Consider the following 18,827-nt stretch of genomic DNA (forward strand, 5'->3'; position numbering starts at 1 on the left):
TGACCCTACCAGGGACGTGAAGCCTCAGACAACGTAGTTCATAGGATTATCGGGGGGAGGGGACCCATCCACCACGATAAAGACACCGCTCAGGCAGGGGTATATCATGTCCTATTAGAATAAATAAACAATATGCGTGAATTAATCTTTTGTTCAACCATAAAGAAAATAAATAATTCGCAAATTTGGCTTCAATTATTTAATCAAACTGTAGTCATGCTCGTGAGTGTAGCATACGCAGGAACTCAGCTATCCTATTTTCCAGGTTTGGTGACGTGATATTCCACATATAGTCGATTATGCTGATTTGAAATAGGTGTTTTTTATTTGAATAATATCAATGGAATAGATTTTTAATTTTATTTATTTTTTTATTCCTAGACTCATCTTTAACGGACAATGGCTCCAGAACCCAGTCTTCCCTTATTGTCACAGAGAAGATTATAATGAAAAGAAATAATTTCCCAGGAGAGACTATCCACCTTGAACCCCAATCCTCAGCTAAGATATTTCTGGAGTGTAAGCACCCAGAGCACCGTCCAGATAATCTCCTGAACACAGAGCAACCACTTGACAAACATTTTCAGTCAAAAATCAGTCAAGACAGCAGTAGTGAATGTTCAGCAGGCTTAAAGGTTAATACACAAATACCTTACATCCCACCAGTCAAACACCCTGTTCCCTGCAAAACAATCAGTCAACCGGAGGTGTCTGCCATCTGTGTGGACAAGGAGGACATTGAACCCCTGTACAACTATGAGAAGAAAGCATCATTAGCTTTGGATAGAACGCATCTTGAAACGTTCCAATTTAGCAACAGTAAAGTCACAAAAAGAAGAAAACGCATGAAGAGTGTAGAAACAGAGTGTCTGTCCATCCTTCAGAACCACAGGGCCTTATCCCTCTGCTACTCAAAGCTGAGAAACTGCTCAAACAAAACAGAACTTGATGTGAGCCAGATGGATAGACATAGCCCCCACCTGAGGAATATTTCTTCAGCACCTCCAACTTTTGAAAAAGAGGCATTTCCAAACCCTCAGGTTGGGGAAATAAGTAAAGATGAAGAGGGAGATGTTGGTGAGCTCAAAATCAGGTATGAGGACTATCAGGAAAATAAAACAGAAAAGCCGATTGTTGCGCAACAGGAAGCACACTACAAGTTTTTTCCTAGTGTAATTCTCTCCAACTGCCTAAATCGGAAGAAAGCTGTAAGCAAAAAGCCGCCAGATTCTTGCACCAAACTTGAGCCAGCCCATAATCGCAGGTCAAAGCCCAAAGTAAATAAGAAAAGAATGTCAGGACCAAGGAGCAAATTAAATATGGATGAAAGCTGTACCTCTGACAGCCAGGTTAGCATTGGTTGCACCTCTGTCACTCCTGATCATCCGGGGATTGGAGACACAGAAATGCTAGTTTGTGAAGATAATTCAGTGAAGCCCGAGTCCATCTTCGATGAGCTAACCATAGAAGCAGAGTCAGTCACAGTTGAGCCAGAAATTGGAGCGACATATGTAAATGAACAGCCAGACTTACTCCCACTATTCAGTGCCGTTGTTCCCAGTTTTTCAGGAGAAGCTAATGATAAATCAAATGATAGTTTAAGACTCTTGCAAGATTTAGCTGCCAAAGTAACTTGTACAAAAGCCTCATCCCTGCCTGGTAGTAAATATACTCTGAGAACCAAAAGGAAGACGCTTTATGACAGTGATGGAGAATACTCGGGTTCGTCACGCTTTAAAAGTCCAACAACTGCAAAAGAACGTTTCAAAGGTTGCACTGTCCGCAGTGGGCAGGAGCAAAAATACCAGAAACGACGTAAGAAGAAACCCCCAATCATAATAAAGTATATTATCATCAACAGGTTCAAAGGACAGAAAAACATGTTGGTAAAAATGTGCAAAGTCAATGCAGAGGAGCAGACGGTAACACTGACAAAAGACAAGTTGAAACAGTACACTAAACTAGCCCCCCTAAAGAATTTCTGGCCCAAAGTTCCTGAGTCTCCTGCAGTAGAATTTCCTGTCACTGAGTCAAAAGCAAAAAAACAAAACAAACGCAAGTCTAAAGTCAACTCTTCCAATAAAAAAACAGTTAATAGTATCTCCAAACTTCAAGTTGGACTTGGTGAAAGGGTTAAAAGAACTAAGTACGAAAGGCGCCATGTTTTACCCTCTTTACCGCCTCCTCAACCATGTTACTGTGAGCTGGCAGATGACAATACCAGTGACTATACTGATGTTATGTTTGAATTGGGCTATCTCTCCGATAGAGCACAGAGCCCAAGAGACTCAACGCCCCCTCGCTGTTGGTCTCCAACAGATCCTCATATGGATACAAGGACGTCAGCGCAATTATTAAACACATTCAATAGTCCATGTCTTAGTTTTGCACTACAAATGCCACGGTCTTCAACCAACGGAGCTCAAAACAGGCGTAAAACTAACGCAAATAAGAAATCAACAAATGCTAAAAAGAAGACTATGAAGAATTATGTGATTGAGCCTCCAGGGGAAGTTCTCAAAAAACAAAGCAGGAAAACTTCTCCAAGACAGAGGAAGAAAACAGTAGGGACAGTCGAGCGAAAAAACACCTCTGAAAACACCCCTAGACCTAGCCGGTCATACAAAAAGAAGGCTGTGGACCCTAAAAATCATGATGCAATTAAAGACATCTCTCAGGTAGTTTTTTCCAAGGATTATTCACCACCATCTGAAAAGCTGGTAAATGTAGAGACCAACCAGGACCAAATCACATCCAAACCTACAGTCCACTCAGTTAAACCAAAGTTTGAAGACAGTGATATTTCTATCATGAAGGCCAACCAAAACATGTTGCCGCATTTTCAGATGAAACAGCAAGGTTGCCAGACCACTGTTGTAAAGTTAGAACCCTCACTGGATCAATTCAAAATTTTAACACCTCTGTCCCAGACAGCTTCACTGGAAAATACTGCATTAGCAAAGGCTTCCAGGCAACATAGACAGACTCCCAGTCGTTCCCATACTCCATGCAGCTTGTCTGTCCTCAAGAAACTTTACCAAAAGAGTCAGCGTGGTCAGACACAAGTGGATGATTCTGCCAACCATTCATCTGCTAAAGCTCAGTCTGGAGCATTGCTTCATTCTGCAAATAATCAAAGCAAATCGAGAAAGTCCTCGACCACAGTGAGGAAACCCAGGACTCCCAAATCGACCAACGCCAAACATCCAAAACACGGGATTAGAAAAAACATGCCAACCAACACTCAGCTGTATTTGTCAGCTAAGTGGGCGACTAATGTGTCAGATGACTGCTTGTTGTTTCCATCTGGCCCAGACATGGAGAGTTCCAAGTTAATAGAGGACAGCTTATCGCCAGAGCTCCCACATAACTATTCATTTGACATAAATGCCATTGATCAGACTGAATTCTCCAGCCCATATAGTGGCACTCAGTTTGTCCTCACTGATAAAATTTTACCAGTTAAATTCTTAAGTGATGCTAGTCAAGAAGCTGTCTCTGCTCAGACATTGATCTTTGAGAGGAAGCTCGATAGGATGTCATGTTATAGGGAGGATCTTAAACAGGACTCTGACTGGCACAAGGTGAAATTTGCCAGCCCAGATGTCTTTGACAGATTTGACCATCCGGCATCTATATCCAACCACCTCACATTCATTGACTCTGACAAATTCAAGAACAGGGATTGTGACTTCTCTTCAGGCAATGCTCATACCTTCAGCCCCTTTCAAGACTTTCACTGCGAAGGAAGAGACCTCCTTCTTTCATTCTGTGACCCTGTGCCACCATTGCCTTTAAGCTCTGCTTACTTTGTCAACCATGAGGGCTCTCCAACAGGCGAGCTGCTAGAGAGCATTGATGGATTGACTTCCACCACACCGAGTAGCTCTCCTTGCTCAGTCAGCTCACTCTATCATGTAAGAGCAAGCCAGATGCTACGTGGACCAGGAGGAGGAGCCCACATTCTGAAGCCCCTCATGTGCCCTCCAAGCAGGGAGGAGATCCTCAGCACTCTTTTCAACCTTGAGATATCAGAGGCCACCTTCCAGGAGCCCTTCTGCAGCAACCCCTCTGATGCGCCAGGAAAACCAATGTGAGAATATATTGACCAGATGCACACGCCAAAACAATAACTTATTTTTATACTGTCTATCATAATAAGAAATACTACCAGTATATTATATGGAATTTGGCCAAATCTGTGAATCCCAGGCACCATGCTTAATCTCTTTAACTTGTGTTTGTCTTTTGTTTTCTTTAGAGAGGTTGGCGGTCGCAAGCTAGCAGTGGGAACCAGATTAGTGAAGGAGTTAAAGGAGTTCAGTGGAGAACTGTCATTAGAGGGTCTGCATTTCTGGAAGACTGCCTTCTCAGCAATGACACATTACGGCACCACCCCTACACCATGTGTGCAAATCCAAGGAGCACTAACAAGTAAATCTCAGACTGTGATTGAGCCATGTTCAAGCAGTGACAAGCAGGTAGTCGTCTTGCCTTGCAAAAGTGCACCAAGCCGGGAACGTGTGCAGCTGTGGTTGGAAGCCAGGAAGCAGTATGAGACTTTACAAAAGGGGATAAGAAATGCAGAGTGGCTAAAGAAGGAGAGGATGGCTGTGCACAAGGAAGGAAACCATTACAATGGTGAGTCAGCGGCTCCCAGCTGTTCTACTTCAAACTTCAACTTATGTGGGAAACTCATCAGGACTCCAAGGAGAAGGAAGTGTAACCTGTCACTAATATTGTCACCCACAAAGAATCAAGACTATCAGTGTGACACTACAGAAATGAGTCCAAAATCAGATGATTTAGTCCTGCTTGAAAAGGATTATGAAAGCACAGACGATAAAACCAGCTCTCCAGATTCCCCAGGGCTGCCTTCATGGCAGCTGCCCAGCAGCGTCTTGGCCATTGACGGGACCAACCAAAAGACACAGAGTGAAAACTCTCCTGAAGCACCATCACCAGGCCTCTCCTTGGAAAGCGTGGATGGAAATCGTAGCCCCCATATCTGTGAAAAAGACGAAATGGTCAGTCCTCACCAACTTCAGAGAACACCCTTTTTAAAAAGGCATCTAAGAAATAATGAAAATCTAGAACCTGCATGCAGCACCCCCATATCAAAAGGTAAGAAGCCATCTTTTTGAAGAATGTCCTTTTTGTTTAAGATGTTTATTTTCTTCATTGGTGGTCCTTTGGCTTCCCCACCATAGAAGAATCTGTTGTTGAGAAAATGCAGCATCAGAGGGGAAACCAAGCAGAGCCCTTGAGAAGAGTGTTACTTAACACACAGATAAAGGTTAGATCATACATCTGCTTTGAAAACCTGTAATGGAAAGAAACAGTGAGATACTGCATGTCAACTGACCTTATTTTACCTTGTTTTTATGTGTGTTGCTCTACAGTCTGATTGTTTTCACTCTGTACTTGTATTTGTCTTCCACAGAATCATTTTGCTGCTTTCGATGCTCCAAAGAGAGAGAATTCTCAGATAGACGGTCCTAGCATAGTCAACTCTTATGGCTTCAAAGTCAGCATGCAAAACTTGCAAGATGCCAAAGCTCTGCATGAGGTGAAAAGGCCTTTTTCATCATATTCATCCATCCATCAAATCTAATGTATTTAAAAGGGATATAGGTTGTATGTTATGTCAATCTCTGTCTACATGATAGCTCCAATACCTAACGGGACCAAGCTGTAATAATTCTTTCTCAAAAGAAACAGTTTGTAGTTATACACAGTAGAACCTTGGTTAAGAGAAGCCCAATAAACTGCATTTTTAGATAATAATGGTTTGGTCCATGAACTATGCTTCTCTTCACGAACAGTCGTGATTGCTCTGGCACTTTTGCCTCAGGCACCATCCTCAATTACTTGCCCTCCATCTGTGCCAGCTCCACATGAACGCTACTTGTAACTGCTTTAAACAGGCTTTCGATTATAAATAAACGAGCAGAGACACACAGAACATCAAATAACGTAACCCCACAACCCTAGAGCATAAAAGAAACAAAATTGATGATGATGATAGGATGGGATGGTGAACGACTGGTTCAAATGTTAACATCTGCCTCACAGTTCTGAGGACCCAGGTTAAATCCAGCCCCACCTATGTGGAGTTTGCATGTTCTTCCCGTACCTGCGTGTGTTTTCTCCGGACACACCAGTTTCCTCCCACATCCCAAAAACATCCGTGGTAGGTTAATTGAAGATGCTATATTGCCCATAGTCGTGAATGAGAGTGTCACTGGTGGTATGTTTATGCAAGGGCTGAAATTAATATTTAACATCACCACTTTTCTTAGTAAATATAGTGACAACAAGGTGCCATTGACCTGAAATTTTCATGTTGACAACAACCCATGTAATCCATACACAGAAAGAAATCAAAATTAAGTTGTGTGCAATAATGTGAAATGACACATTATGATTGTAGGAAGATTGAATGGGTGAATGTGCAGGCATTGTTGACAAAAATTTGCTGCCATCTATGTGGATGATGCAAATGAAACGAGTGGACATTTCAGCATGATAATGATCCTAAACACACTGCGACAGAAACTTTCAGTTGGTTTTGACGAAAAAATAATAAAGCTGCAAGAATGGCCCAGCCAATCACCTGACTTGAATCCAATCAAAAATCTATGGAATGATCTGAAACTCAAGTTCCATAAAAGTGCACAGAACCTTCAATATTTGAAGACTGCTTGTGTGGGGGAATGGAGCAAATTTACACCAGAGCGATATATGCAACTAGTTTTTCCATACTGGAGCCCCATTGAACCTGTCATTACAAACAAAGGCTCTTATACAAAGCATTAAAAAAAATACCAGTTACTTTGTTCAGCACGTTTCCCCTCTGTTATTTCACATTATTACATACATTACAACTTCATTTGTGACCTCATTTGTTCTACTGTCTTTGTATGTACGGGTTATTTTGGTTGTTCTTAATCTCTGGTGAAATTTTCATGTCTAAAGCATCTTTGAAAATATTTGTTGTAGCCGGTGTATGTTCCCTGTGATTGGCTGATGATCAATTAAGGGTATACTCCACCTCTCGTCGACAGTCACGTGGGATAATCTTCATCACACCCTCACACCCTCGTGACGATAAGTGGTACAAAAAAATTAATAAATGATGATAATAATTATAATAGAACAATAATAAGAATAATGTCATGTATGTCACAACTCTCATATAATCCAACACTAAAATACTCACACCACTGAAGGTCTTATTCTCTGTTCAGTGTGGCAGGACTGTTGAAGGTGTGATACAATGTGTTTAGGATTTTTGTTTTCAGGACACAAGATTTTAGCGACATTGGCAAGACTTTTTGTTTTAAATTAATTCCCCTTCATTGTATAGGTTTGTGGCTCTTGCAATGTTCCAAGCAAGTTGACGAGATGCAAACGGTAGTCTTTGGATGCTTCATTGTTTTGTGGTTATTTTTTTAAACTGCATCTGCTTTTCTGTATTATTTTTTAAAGCCCTTAAATTTTGTGACTGCAAAGTTCAGTGTCTTTTGGAAAGTCCAGGTCATTGTTAGCGTGGAGTGAGCTGAAGTGAAGATTTGAAGGTCTGAAATGCACAATAGATGTCTGACACAAAAGGAAGAGTTTGCACTCAACAAAAAAAAAGAGATCTCTCCAGCTCTTGTAAAAATGTCCTGTGTTCAACCACATTTTTGTTTAACTGGGCATTTTTGTCTTCCATTTTGAGAGCAAAATTGACCTTGTTTTCTGAAAAGATCGTAATCTGTGAAACCTCGCTCTATTCAATACTTATGGCCTCGTGCTTAACTCCCTTCTCTCGATTGCACAGCTGAACTTGGTGGCAAGAACAATAAAGCTACGAAGCACTGATTTGCTACTCAAATGGCTTCATTGGCTCGGTCCTCTTCCGCAGTTGCCGCCGTGCCCCCCATCCCCACCCCCTTTCACCCTCCCACTACACGTATGCGCAGTCTCATTCAGCCATCAACACACACACCCACACACACTGAGCTTGTTGTCACAATTACCTGTAACAACTGTAATAAACTCAAGCAACGCACACTTGCGATTACCGGAATGAACACAAGCAAAGCACGTGGGCGCGCTAATTAAAAAAACTGAACTTCAATGTGGTTTCGGGCATCACGAGACCCGGATGAAAGGTGACAAAGAGCCGCATGTGGCTTGAGAGCCACGGGTTGGCCGCCCCTGTATAACTAGATATGTTACTTCGATCAAGAATTTATCTCCTTCGCATATCCTGATGAATGGGCCCAACCCTTGCTGACCCATTTAGTCTATGTCCATTTTTTTTCTTATCCAGTTAGAGTAAAGACGTTACATGTTGCATTCATATTGCAAATGTGTCCACATTTGTTGGATTTATTTATTTATTGGATTTCTGATTCATTTCTACTCATTTTAATGGGGGAAAAAATTCAGTCCACAAACATTTTTGTTCGTTAATTGTGTGAATTAAGTGCATAAAGCGAGGTTCTGCTGTACATCAGTACTAGTATCATAAACTATGTTCAGAACGTTCAACTTATGGAAAGCTAATGTGATTGCAACATTGGTGTCACTATGGATCTTGTGCAGTCACAACCAAAATAGCCATTGTTTGGCAACGGTCATAGATGGGATGTATGAATTGTTTTTCTATGTCAGGTCCAGCACCTTACACTGATGGGAATGGAGCTCCATGCACGAACCCGACGCGACCTCGAAGCTGACCCTGAGTTTGACCCCATATGTGCCTTATTCTACTGCCTGACTTCTGATGCTCCCTTGCCATATATAGACTGCTGCCAGTTGACAGGTGCCATCGTAGTGCATAAAAACGACACTTCTAACCAAGGTGAAAGCTCACTTTGAAATAACACTCAAATACTCAGATAATAATTACTTGTTGAACACTTGTTAAAAGTTGTTTGGTCACAATAAGGCTGATGAATATGTTTTTAACACATACAGTAGGTCACAGAGAAACGGCGCCGCTGCTGGTCAGGTCAGGTGTTTCCGGGCTGCAGGTGAAGTATGCTACAGATGAGAAGATGCTGTTTCAAGAACTGATTGCCATCATGAGAAAGTTAGTGACAAAATCTTTACTATTGTAATTTTCAAATGCACGATGTTCAACTCTTTTGGAGTTATTTTTCTGTGTTTTGTTAGGTTTGACCCCGATATCCTGTTTGGGTATGAGGTGCAGATGCACTCATGGGGCTACCTTCTCCAGCGAGCTGCAATTGTTGGAGTGGACCTTTGTCAACAACTATCACGTGTGCCAGGTCAGACTAATAAACTCTAATAAGCTCTGATGTTAGCATACACATCACAACAGACATGGATGCATAATAAGAACACGAAACATGATCATGATAAAAGAATTTAGTCTGACAATATGAAACTTCCTGTTAAAAACTACGTTATGGCCCTATCCACACGCGTGTGGGGGAAAAATGATGCAGTCATTTTATCAATCCATTATCCAAGCCGCTTATCCTCACAAGGGTCACTGGAAACCTGGAGCCTATCCCAGCTAGCTGCGGGCAAAAGGCGGAGCACACCCCGAACTGGAACTGGTCTCCAGTCAGTTGCAGGACAGATATCAACACCATCACTGAGCGGGAATCGATCACGCACTGCCCACACGAAAGGCAGGCGTGTGTACCACTACAACATCAGTTACTCCACAGCCATTTTACCTTATCGCAATTCTTAACCATAACCTGATATCTCTTCACACCACAATTTATTGATTCCACTTAAGCCCACACGTATTGTTTGATTTGTAGATATTTATATTCTGTGTCTGCTAAAAGGGTCTCAACATAAGGGGCTTTTGCACGTGACTGAATGAACTTGGCACAGGTGGTAAAAAAAAAAATATATATTTTTTTAAATATTTGGATACATAGGTTCATACTAATTCTGAAAACTGAGGAAGTACCATTGTATTTATTTTTCTACTACTCACTTTTCATCCTGTGTGTTCATGAGTATGCTTATTGGATTTCAGTGCTGATTTTGTCAAATCAAGCATTGGTATGGCACTGTATTTAAGGTTGCACGTAATAGTCTGGATGTGAGTTATAGTACGTAATGCGTAAGCCAAATGGAAATCCCCCTGTAATTGGTTGTCTGTCTGGCTCTGTGCGCGTCCTCAGGTGAATCAAGAGACAACCGCTTTGCTGCAGAAAGGGATGAGTATGGAGCAGACACAATGACTGAGATCAACATCATTGGACGCATTATCCTTAATCTGTGGAGGGTGATGAAAACAGAGGTAGGTCCTGACATGTGACCTACTGCTTGTCTTTCCACCCTGCTTTTCTTTTCTCAACTACTTTAGTACTTAGTTAGGGTTTCCATTCTAGTTAAAAATCTTTTTCATACATAAATATCCTGTTAACGTTTTTATTTTGTTGACATTTTTTCCCTGGTGTCCTCTGTCTCATAGGTGACACTTAACAACTACAGTTTTGAGAACGTGGCCTTCCATGTGCTTCACCAGCGCTTCCCCTTGTACAGCCCCCGCACATTGTCTGACTGGTTTGATCACAACACTGACCTCTACAGGTTTGCTTTAATACTGCTTATAATTGAGATTATTTACAGCATTTCTATTTACAAGCCACAGGTTTATGAACCTTACCAATATACCACAATTTTTTTTCTAAAAAAAAAAAAAAAATGGCCTTAAAATATTGCCCAGTCAGTGATTTAATCTTTGAACAATGTTTAGCTGTTTGACTTTTGTGTAGGGCTGTACTACAGCATATTGAGCTGTAGGGTGTATTTGTCAAATTTGATCTTCAATTATGTAAATCACATGGAAGAGTGCTGATTGTTATATCACAAAGGATGTTGCATAGCAGTATCTAGCAACCTATGTTGTTACTGTTTTATTTTTCTATTGTATTCTATTTTAAGTGAATCGTAATATAGTAATTCTGTTGTTTTACAATCCCGATAATGTACAAGTTTGGATTGCTGCCATGAAGTTGGATCTGATTGCTCACGTTAAAGTAATTTTAATTTCCCACGCCGTTTATGGTGAAATATATAGTTTTTTAACTTTACACTTTTACAACAACATGCACTCTTCCTTGGAAGAAAGTGGGAGGTATAAGCAAGAGATGCCTCTGTATTGGTGTTAGGTGGAAGATGGTGGACCATTTTGTTAGCCGAGTGCATGGCTCCTTGCAGCTTCTACAGCAGCATGACATCATTGGCAGAACCAGCGAGCTGGCGAGATTGTTTGGGATCCAGTTCTTCCACGTTCTCACTCGAGGGTCACAGGTACCAATCCAAACATTTTCTTTTGATTCCAGCCATGCGTTTTGTACCACTTATCCTGTTCAAGGTTATCGGAAAGCTGCACAGAAAACCATTCACACTGGCATACTAAGAGTCACTGAACAGGCATCACCTTGTTCCTGGGAAGTTCTTTTTTAAAATACTTGTTATCCCCTCAGTCATCATTTCATGACCAGCTATCTGAACCTGGAGATGCTCCTGCATTTAGCGTGTTGGATAAGTCAACAATTTAAAACCACATCGAATGTGTCTCTTTTTTTTCTGTGATTATCATCAAAAATTGTGCTCTAAAGCAAGTTGGATAAATGACATTTTCCAGTTTCCTCTTAGCCATTTCATGTGGCGTTTGCAGGGTCTTGTATGCAATAAGTCATTTTGCTGGCTGCTGTTTGCAATTTCTAATGTACAAAAACTACATAAGAATACTGATTTATATATACTTTGCATTAAAAATAAAAATTGTTGAAATGCTTTCATTCTGTATTGTTTAAAAATAAACATGCATACACATTTTAAAATGTATTTTACCAAGACTGAACCTTGATGACACTGAACTGCTATAGCCATAACAAGTACGATGACTAAAATTGTGATATGATTTTCTTTTGTTTCTTTTTTAAACTGTTTCGTCTCTATTATAAACTCGGGATTGTCTATAGTTAATAAAGCTTAAGTACTATTTAATGCCGCTTTTAAAAATGTAAACAGTCATGGAATGGATGCAAATTCAACTAAGACAAATTTAATGGAAGAAATTAAAAGGACCAGATAAATGCTTACGCTTTTCCTCCTCCTTCTGCAGTACCGTGTCGAGTCCATGATGTTGCGTTTGGCCAAGCCACTCAACTACATCCCTGTAACGCCCAGCGTCCAGCAGCGAGCGCAACAGAAGGCACCTCAGTGTCTCCCACTAGTGATGGAACCAGAGTCACGCTTTTACAGCAACTCCGTAGTCGTCCTGGACTTCCAGTCGCTCTATCCCTCCATTGTCATTGCGTACAATTACTGCTACTCCACTTGCCTTGGTCACGTGGATGACCTGGGAACGTAAGAACGACACAGGCTCACACACCTACGAAAAGAACAAGCTTCTTCTTTTCCTCATTAGGTTTAATGATGTCGCTATCATCTTTTAAAGTATAGAAATGTGGATGTAAGGAAGCAGTTCGACTTTATTTGTGCGAAGGTCAAGAGGGTGTTGCCGTGTGTGTCTGTTTCAGGACTGATGAGTTTAAGTTTGGCTGCACATCTCTGCAGGTTCCCCCAGAGCTCCTCTTCCAGCTCCGAAATGATATCACTGTGTCACCCAGTGGCATCGCCTTTGTCAAGGTACAGTACTTTAACTATATGTAGTAATTTAAGAGTGACTTCTTTTCGTTTATATTTGGATTTTGCATTTTTTTTACTGAGACACCTTGCAGAGGACCAACTCTCACATGCAAGGAGGGATACACCTCTTGAGTGGGAGGTCATCTCCTCGACGTTAGTCAGGAAACAGACGAGAGTGCAGTTGCCATATTTTTAACCATGGTGGGACTTTGAAACCGTAAACCTTCTAAGCTCCAATAACCGCGTCCTTATTGATGAGCTCTTGTTGCCTCCTAAATGTATTAGTTTATTATTATTATTAGATTATTACTAGACCAGCCAGGACAGAATATTGTTTTAGCATTATTGTCTTGTTTTTTGGATTTGGGTGCCGATATGCAGATAAATTGTCCTCCAGTCATTAGCTTGCCTTCCTTGGCTTTTGATCCATTTGCAGAAGCGGCTAGCTCAAAATTATGAATTGTCAATTGAACATTTCACCACTAAAAATTGGAAAATATCCCAGCATTCACAGACTTTTACTAAAATGGAAGCTCTTGAGTAAATTTCCCATTTATTCCAAAATTGTACTTGAAATCCTTTCAGTTTTAATTCTATAAAGGTACAAAAGACAAAAAAAAATGTGCTTCACTTGACTGTATGTGAAGGGACGAATGTTAGTTGCATTGGGAAAGATTCTTGAAAGTAGAGAATTGTTGTCGCATCAAATGCAGAGCATCCTGTTCTAACCGTATTGGTCTGTGCAGTCCTCAGTGCGGAAAGGTGTACTTCCCAGCATGCTTGAGGAAATCCTTAAAACACGCATAATGGTGAAGCAATCAATGAAAACCTACAAGCAGGAAAAAGCCCTGATGAAGCTGCTTGATGCCCGTCAGCTTGGACTCAAGCTCATTGCCAACGTGACCTTCGGCTACACTGCAGCCAACTACTCTGGGCGCATGCCCAGCGTGGAGGTGAGCCACTCTGGAGTTCCCGGGGTGCCGCGAAGATGAGGAAACGATATCTAACCTGCTGTTGTAAAACTAAAACTTTTAATATTTTAATGTGTATTCAGGTTGGTGACAGCATTGTCCACAAAGCCCGAGAAACCTTAGAGAGGGCGATTAAACTGGTCAATGACACAAAGAAATGGGGAGCGCGTGTTGTCTATGGAGACACTGACAGGTACTACCTATCTATCGATCTATCTGTCTCTCTGTCTGTTTGTCTGTCTGTCTGTCTGTCTGTGTGTCATGTTACACACTATTGTTGCGTAATATGGTGGATTTCATTGGAGATGTCCAAGGTGTACACCACTGTTGAAAAGAAAAAAATCAAAACATGAGACTGGAATTTGCAAAACTGCATGTTAACAAGCCACAAAACTTCAGGGAGCATCTCCTTTGGAAAGATGCAACAAAAACAGATTTTATTTTATTTTATTTTATTTTTTGCAAGGCACTTCAGCTCTATGTTCACAGCTGCAAAAATGAAGCTTACCAAGAAAAGAGGAATGTCCCTAATGTGAAACATGGAGGAGGCTGTGTTATGTTCTAAGGCTGCTTTGCTGCATCTGGCACAGGGTGTCTTCAATCTGTGCAGGATACAATGAAGTCACAAGACTATTTATGGTATTCTGGAGAGAAATGTGTTGCCCAGTGTCAGAAAGCTTCATCTTAGTTGCCAGTCACGGGATAATGACAGCTAAAAACACCAAAGAATGGCTAAGAGAAAGAAGAAGAAGGTTTGCTTTAGAGAAAGTTTCTGTTTTGTGGAACTTGAAGACACAGTGTAATTGCATTAAAACCAGTGGCCTATTGATTGGCCGTTCGTGGAGTTGCCAAACCGCGCACCACATTGTTTTTACCCTGAGATGGTTTAAGATTTATTATTTTAGGCATTTTTGCATTGTGCGAATTGAGAAAGATTCCCTAACCTGCCTTTTGACAGACCGAGTTAATTAATTTGACACAAAGGTGTCATAACAAGGTGCTTCCTTTTTTGCAGCATGTTCGTTTTGTTGAAAGGAGCAACCAAAGAGCAGGCCTTTAAGATCGGTAGTGAGATCGCAGAGGCAGTGACTGCAACTAACCCAAAGCCAGTAAAGCTCAAATTTGAAAAGGTAATTAAAAGCACTACCCAACACCACACAGTATCCATCACTCCATGTGCAGATCTCAGTAAATGTAGAGAGCTAATTGGGCTGTGTGTGCGTCCATCTGTCTCAGGTGTACCTGCCCTGCGTGCTCCAGACAAAGAAGCGCTATGTAGGCTACATGTACGAGAGCCTTGACCAAAAGGAGCCAGTCTTTGATGCCAAAGGGATTGAAACAGTGCGGCGTGATGGCTGCCCCGCTGTTTCCAAGGTAGCAGCAATCAGGAAGGAAAGAAGTTCTTCGTTAATTCCGTCCCTCCACTGTTTCTCGGCTGTACACCAATCACATCTTTGCCAGCTCTGCCCTTATTCGTGTTCATTCGAACTTTGTGTGTCAGTCATGTACAAGATGGTGGTTTTCCTGTGGCTAGACCACAGTTCTCAAACGGTACGTTCAGGGGAGGTTTTGCAAGAATCCCCTTGTAATCTTAACAATTCAAAACACCTACCACTTGCTGCCTGAAGTGCCATGGGAAAGATTTCTTTTCATAACATTTCAACCCAAATATTCTGTTTAATAAAAGAAGGAACTTGATCAAATAGAATTTAAATACATGACACAAATAAACACACATACAGCAGATACAGTACATTTATTTAGACACCTTTAGATACATAACTCCACACACACACACACACACACACACACACCCGATAGTAAGCTAGCTTCTTGATGAAAATAAACATCTATGATCAGCTAATCTTTCCACACACGTTCTCAGATTCTGGAGCGTTCTATCAAGCTGCTCTTTGAGACACGGGACATCAGCCAGGTGAAGCAGTTTGTTCAGCATCAGTGTATGAAGGTTCTGGATGGCCGGGCAAGCATGCAGGACCTAACCTTCGCAAAGGAATACAGAGGCAGTGCCTCGTACCGGCCTGGCGCGTGTGTCCCTGCGCTGGAGCTCACCAGGTGTGTTTCAAGGGTTCCTTTCCGTCTGTCTGGAAAAAAAGATTGTGTGTGTGTGTGTGTGTGTGTGGTGTGTGTGTGTGTGTGTGTGTGTGTGTGTGTGCATGCGTGCGTGTGCGTCAGAGGGCAAGAAACAAAACATCATTGTCTCATGTTGCACTGAATCCTCCTGCTGTTCTTTGTCTGGCTGCACATGTTCTGTAGACAAATTTGTTGCCAAGCAACCCATCCAGCCGGTAATGCCGAAGCCAGTCGGGCTTCTGAGGCGTGTTCAAGGTTGGATGTAATGCATCACGTTTACATTGCTCTCACCAGTGATTGCAGTAATGCGTTACAAACACATTACTTATATATACATATACACTTGCATATTAGTGTCATCAGATTTTTCTGCCAAAGGTAACATTTTTGTTCATGAGAACTAGAGCTTAATATGCTTTTGATATTAAAATATGCTGTTTTTGCCCAGACAACAGATAGTTATCATTACCAAACTACAGTACTTGGGAACATGAGGCAAGTTAATAGCCAAGACATTTGATTCGATCACGGTGTACATCACAAGTGTAGACCAATTTTCAACCTTTGTATTAGTAATGACACATAAAGACAAAACACTGTATAATCTAAACTCTCCATAACTTCAATGCGCACAACAACTAACTACAATATCGAAAAAAGGCGAAATATTTACAAACTGAGTCATGTGTCGTGTTGCACGTTTTCCACACAGTCAACGCAGTTGTACCCAAGCAGCCATCACTACTTCCAGTTACTCTAAAGAGGACAATGCAGTACTAAGGTTCGTTGTACACTATCTGTGCACACTTATGAGTCTTTAAAGGGCCACTAACATGCCTATAAACATTCTAAAATAGATGTTGTAATGAAAAATACATATAACATTATTCACTTCAATGTCTATACGAAAAAATAAATATGAGCGGAGAGCGTGTCATCCATGCGCAAAGTTGCGGAAGTCTCACTCGACATCCAAGTGGTTGCCATATTGCCTGCAACGACATCAGCAGATGTCACACTGGGACATTTGCCATTGAAAACATGTCGTGGCAGTTGCTATGGGAGAGGAACAACAGAGATTTTCAGATTTTTCCGACGCCCCTTCTGACACGGAAGCTCTTTTCGAAGAAAAGAAGATGTCACAATCGAGTGAAGTGACAGGGGCAATATTACCCCATTGTTTCAAGCCATATTCCGATGATATTGGATCACTTCTAACTAAACAACGGACTCCCCGACAGTATGTATGACAGTATGGAGCGTACTCAGGAGCTCGTTTCTCCTCCCGCGGACGCCAAACCACCTCGCCACCCAATCCACTTCCGCAGCAGTGATGAACAATGCCGCCGGCGAGCGACGACAATGAACGCCGCAGCCGTGAGCGATGTCAACGAACGCCGTGGCCCAGCCCCTTGACGAGCCACCCCGGCAAATCATGTTGTGTGGTGGGGAAAAAAATGGATGGGTCCATTCCAGCTGCCTTTTTTTTTTTTTTTTTTTTATTAAAAACATACTAAAAATCATGCTTTTGGTGTCAGTAGACCTTAAAAGAAGTTTTCTGAGAATGATGTGCTTGTATTTAGATGGCTATTTGGCATGTGAGCTCTGCTCTTTGGTGTTCATTTAATGTGACTTCAATTACATTGAATTATTTTCATCATATAGATGACATCATTCTATAACTTGTGGGGTGTACATTTCCACGTAAGGATATGGTTAAGGTAATGATTTTTTTTTTTTTGGTACTCTGACTCTCATAATTCTGCCAGTTGACAGCTCCAGAAAGTAACTCAAAAGTTACCATTTTGTGACTTACTTTTGAAATCAAGTAATCAGTAAAGTAACGAGGCAAATTAAGATTAAAATTAAGATCAAGTTGGTAATGAGGTTACTTTTTCAAGATGACTGTGGCAACACTGATGACGCATATTGTGCAGCTTTGAGAGCAAAAAATTGGACTTGTCACTGGATCCATTCCATGTAAATCCAGCCTACAAGTTCAATAATGTCTCAAGAAACAGCTGTTATTGGACATGTGAATTGTTGCTCATAACGGCTCTTTCCATGTGCCGCAGGCGCATGATGGCGTACGACCGTCGCCTGGAGCCTCGCGTGGGAGAGCGCGTGCCCTACGTGATTGTATACGGGATGCCCGGTTTGCCCCTCATCCAGCTGGTCCGTCGGCCCATGGAAGTCTTGCAGGACCCCGGCCTCCGTCTCAACGCCACCTATTACCTCACCAAGCAGATCCTGCCTCCGCTGGGCCGCATGTTCCAATTGATTGGCGTCGATGTGCTCAGCTGGTACCAGGATCTTCCCAGGGTGAGAACCGCTTTCGAGTTGAATGAAAGGAGAAAGTGATATCTATCTACCTTATCCCCCCTCTCTATTTGAACACCCTACTTTATTGCAAGTTCTCCCACTTAGAAATCATGGAGGGGTCTGAAATTTTCATTGTAGTTGCATGTCCACTGTGTGTGAGTTAATCTAAAAATAAAAATCCAGAAATCACAATGTATAATTGTTTTGATGATTTATTTGTGTGATACAGCTGCAAATAAGTATTTGAACACCTGAGAAAACCAATGTTAATATTTGGTACAGTAGCCTTTGTTTGCAATTACAGAGGTCAAAGGTTTCCTGTTTTAAACGCGGCCCTAAAAGTCCCTAAAAACTCCTAAATTTTCAAAGGTTCATTTAGGGGCTCCTAAAAGTCCTTAAAATCCGCGAAAACCAGTCAAGGCCCTAAAAAGGCCTTAAATTAAAAAAAATCAAAGGGAGGACCTCTACCGCCAAAATTCTCCCTAAAAAAATAAATTAATCTTTTATTTTAAAAAAAAATAGCAATCCGTCTGGCGTCCAAAACAGCCGGAAATTGTCAACGGAAGTCACCGTGTTGACAACTAGTCACCATCTTGTCGATATTCCATTGTTTGTTTCCGTGAGTAGGCATTTCACTTCGTCTTCGTTACGACGTAGCGTAGTTCTTTCATCGATCCAACTTGTATCACAGGGAAATGCCTTTTTCAAGAAGCTTGGGTTGAAAGTAAGGAATTTGGGAGCTGGGTTCGTCGAGATCCAAAAGATCGGCACATGTTTTTCTGCCATCTGTGCAAG

General features: G+C 41.5%; 1 protein-coding gene across 5 annotated transcripts in view; it reads left to right on the forward strand.

Moving 5' to 3' along the window:
- The window catches only part of rev3l (REV3 like, DNA directed polymerase zeta catalytic subunit), a 113,688-nt gene that overhangs the window by 89,489 nt on the left and 5,372 nt on the right, over positions 1 to 18,827 (forward strand). For 2 of the 5 annotated variants that reach the window (XM_061812544.1, XM_061812545.1), the window contains exons 13-31: positions 382 to 4,093; positions 4,262 to 5,124; positions 5,211 to 5,296; positions 5,444 to 5,569; positions 8,665 to 8,854; positions 8,971 to 9,085; positions 9,169 to 9,284; positions 10,164 to 10,282; positions 10,457 to 10,575; positions 11,157 to 11,298; positions 12,119 to 12,363; positions 12,537 to 12,645; positions 13,392 to 13,598; positions 13,700 to 13,809; positions 14,632 to 14,746; positions 14,853 to 14,990; positions 15,502 to 15,692; positions 16,423 to 16,491; positions 17,786 to 18,032. In XM_061812544.1, the coding sequence (XP_061668528.1) occupies positions 382 to 4,093; positions 4,262 to 5,124; positions 5,211 to 5,296; positions 5,444 to 5,569; positions 8,665 to 8,854; positions 8,971 to 9,085; positions 9,169 to 9,284; positions 10,164 to 10,282; positions 10,457 to 10,575; positions 11,157 to 11,298; positions 12,119 to 12,363; positions 12,537 to 12,645; positions 13,392 to 13,598; positions 13,700 to 13,809; positions 14,632 to 14,746; positions 14,853 to 14,990; positions 15,502 to 15,692; positions 16,423 to 16,491; positions 17,786 to 18,032 (7,019 nt within the window). The other 3 variants (XM_061812546.1, XM_061812548.1, XM_061812547.1) reach the window with 2 other exon arrangements.

This window comes from Syngnathoides biaculeatus, chromosome 23 (genome assembly GCF_019802595.1).
Source record: "Syngnathoides biaculeatus isolate LvHL_M chromosome 23, ASM1980259v1, whole genome shotgun sequence".
NCBI lineage: Eukaryota > Metazoa > Chordata > Actinopteri > Syngnathiformes > Syngnathidae > Syngnathoides > Syngnathoides biaculeatus.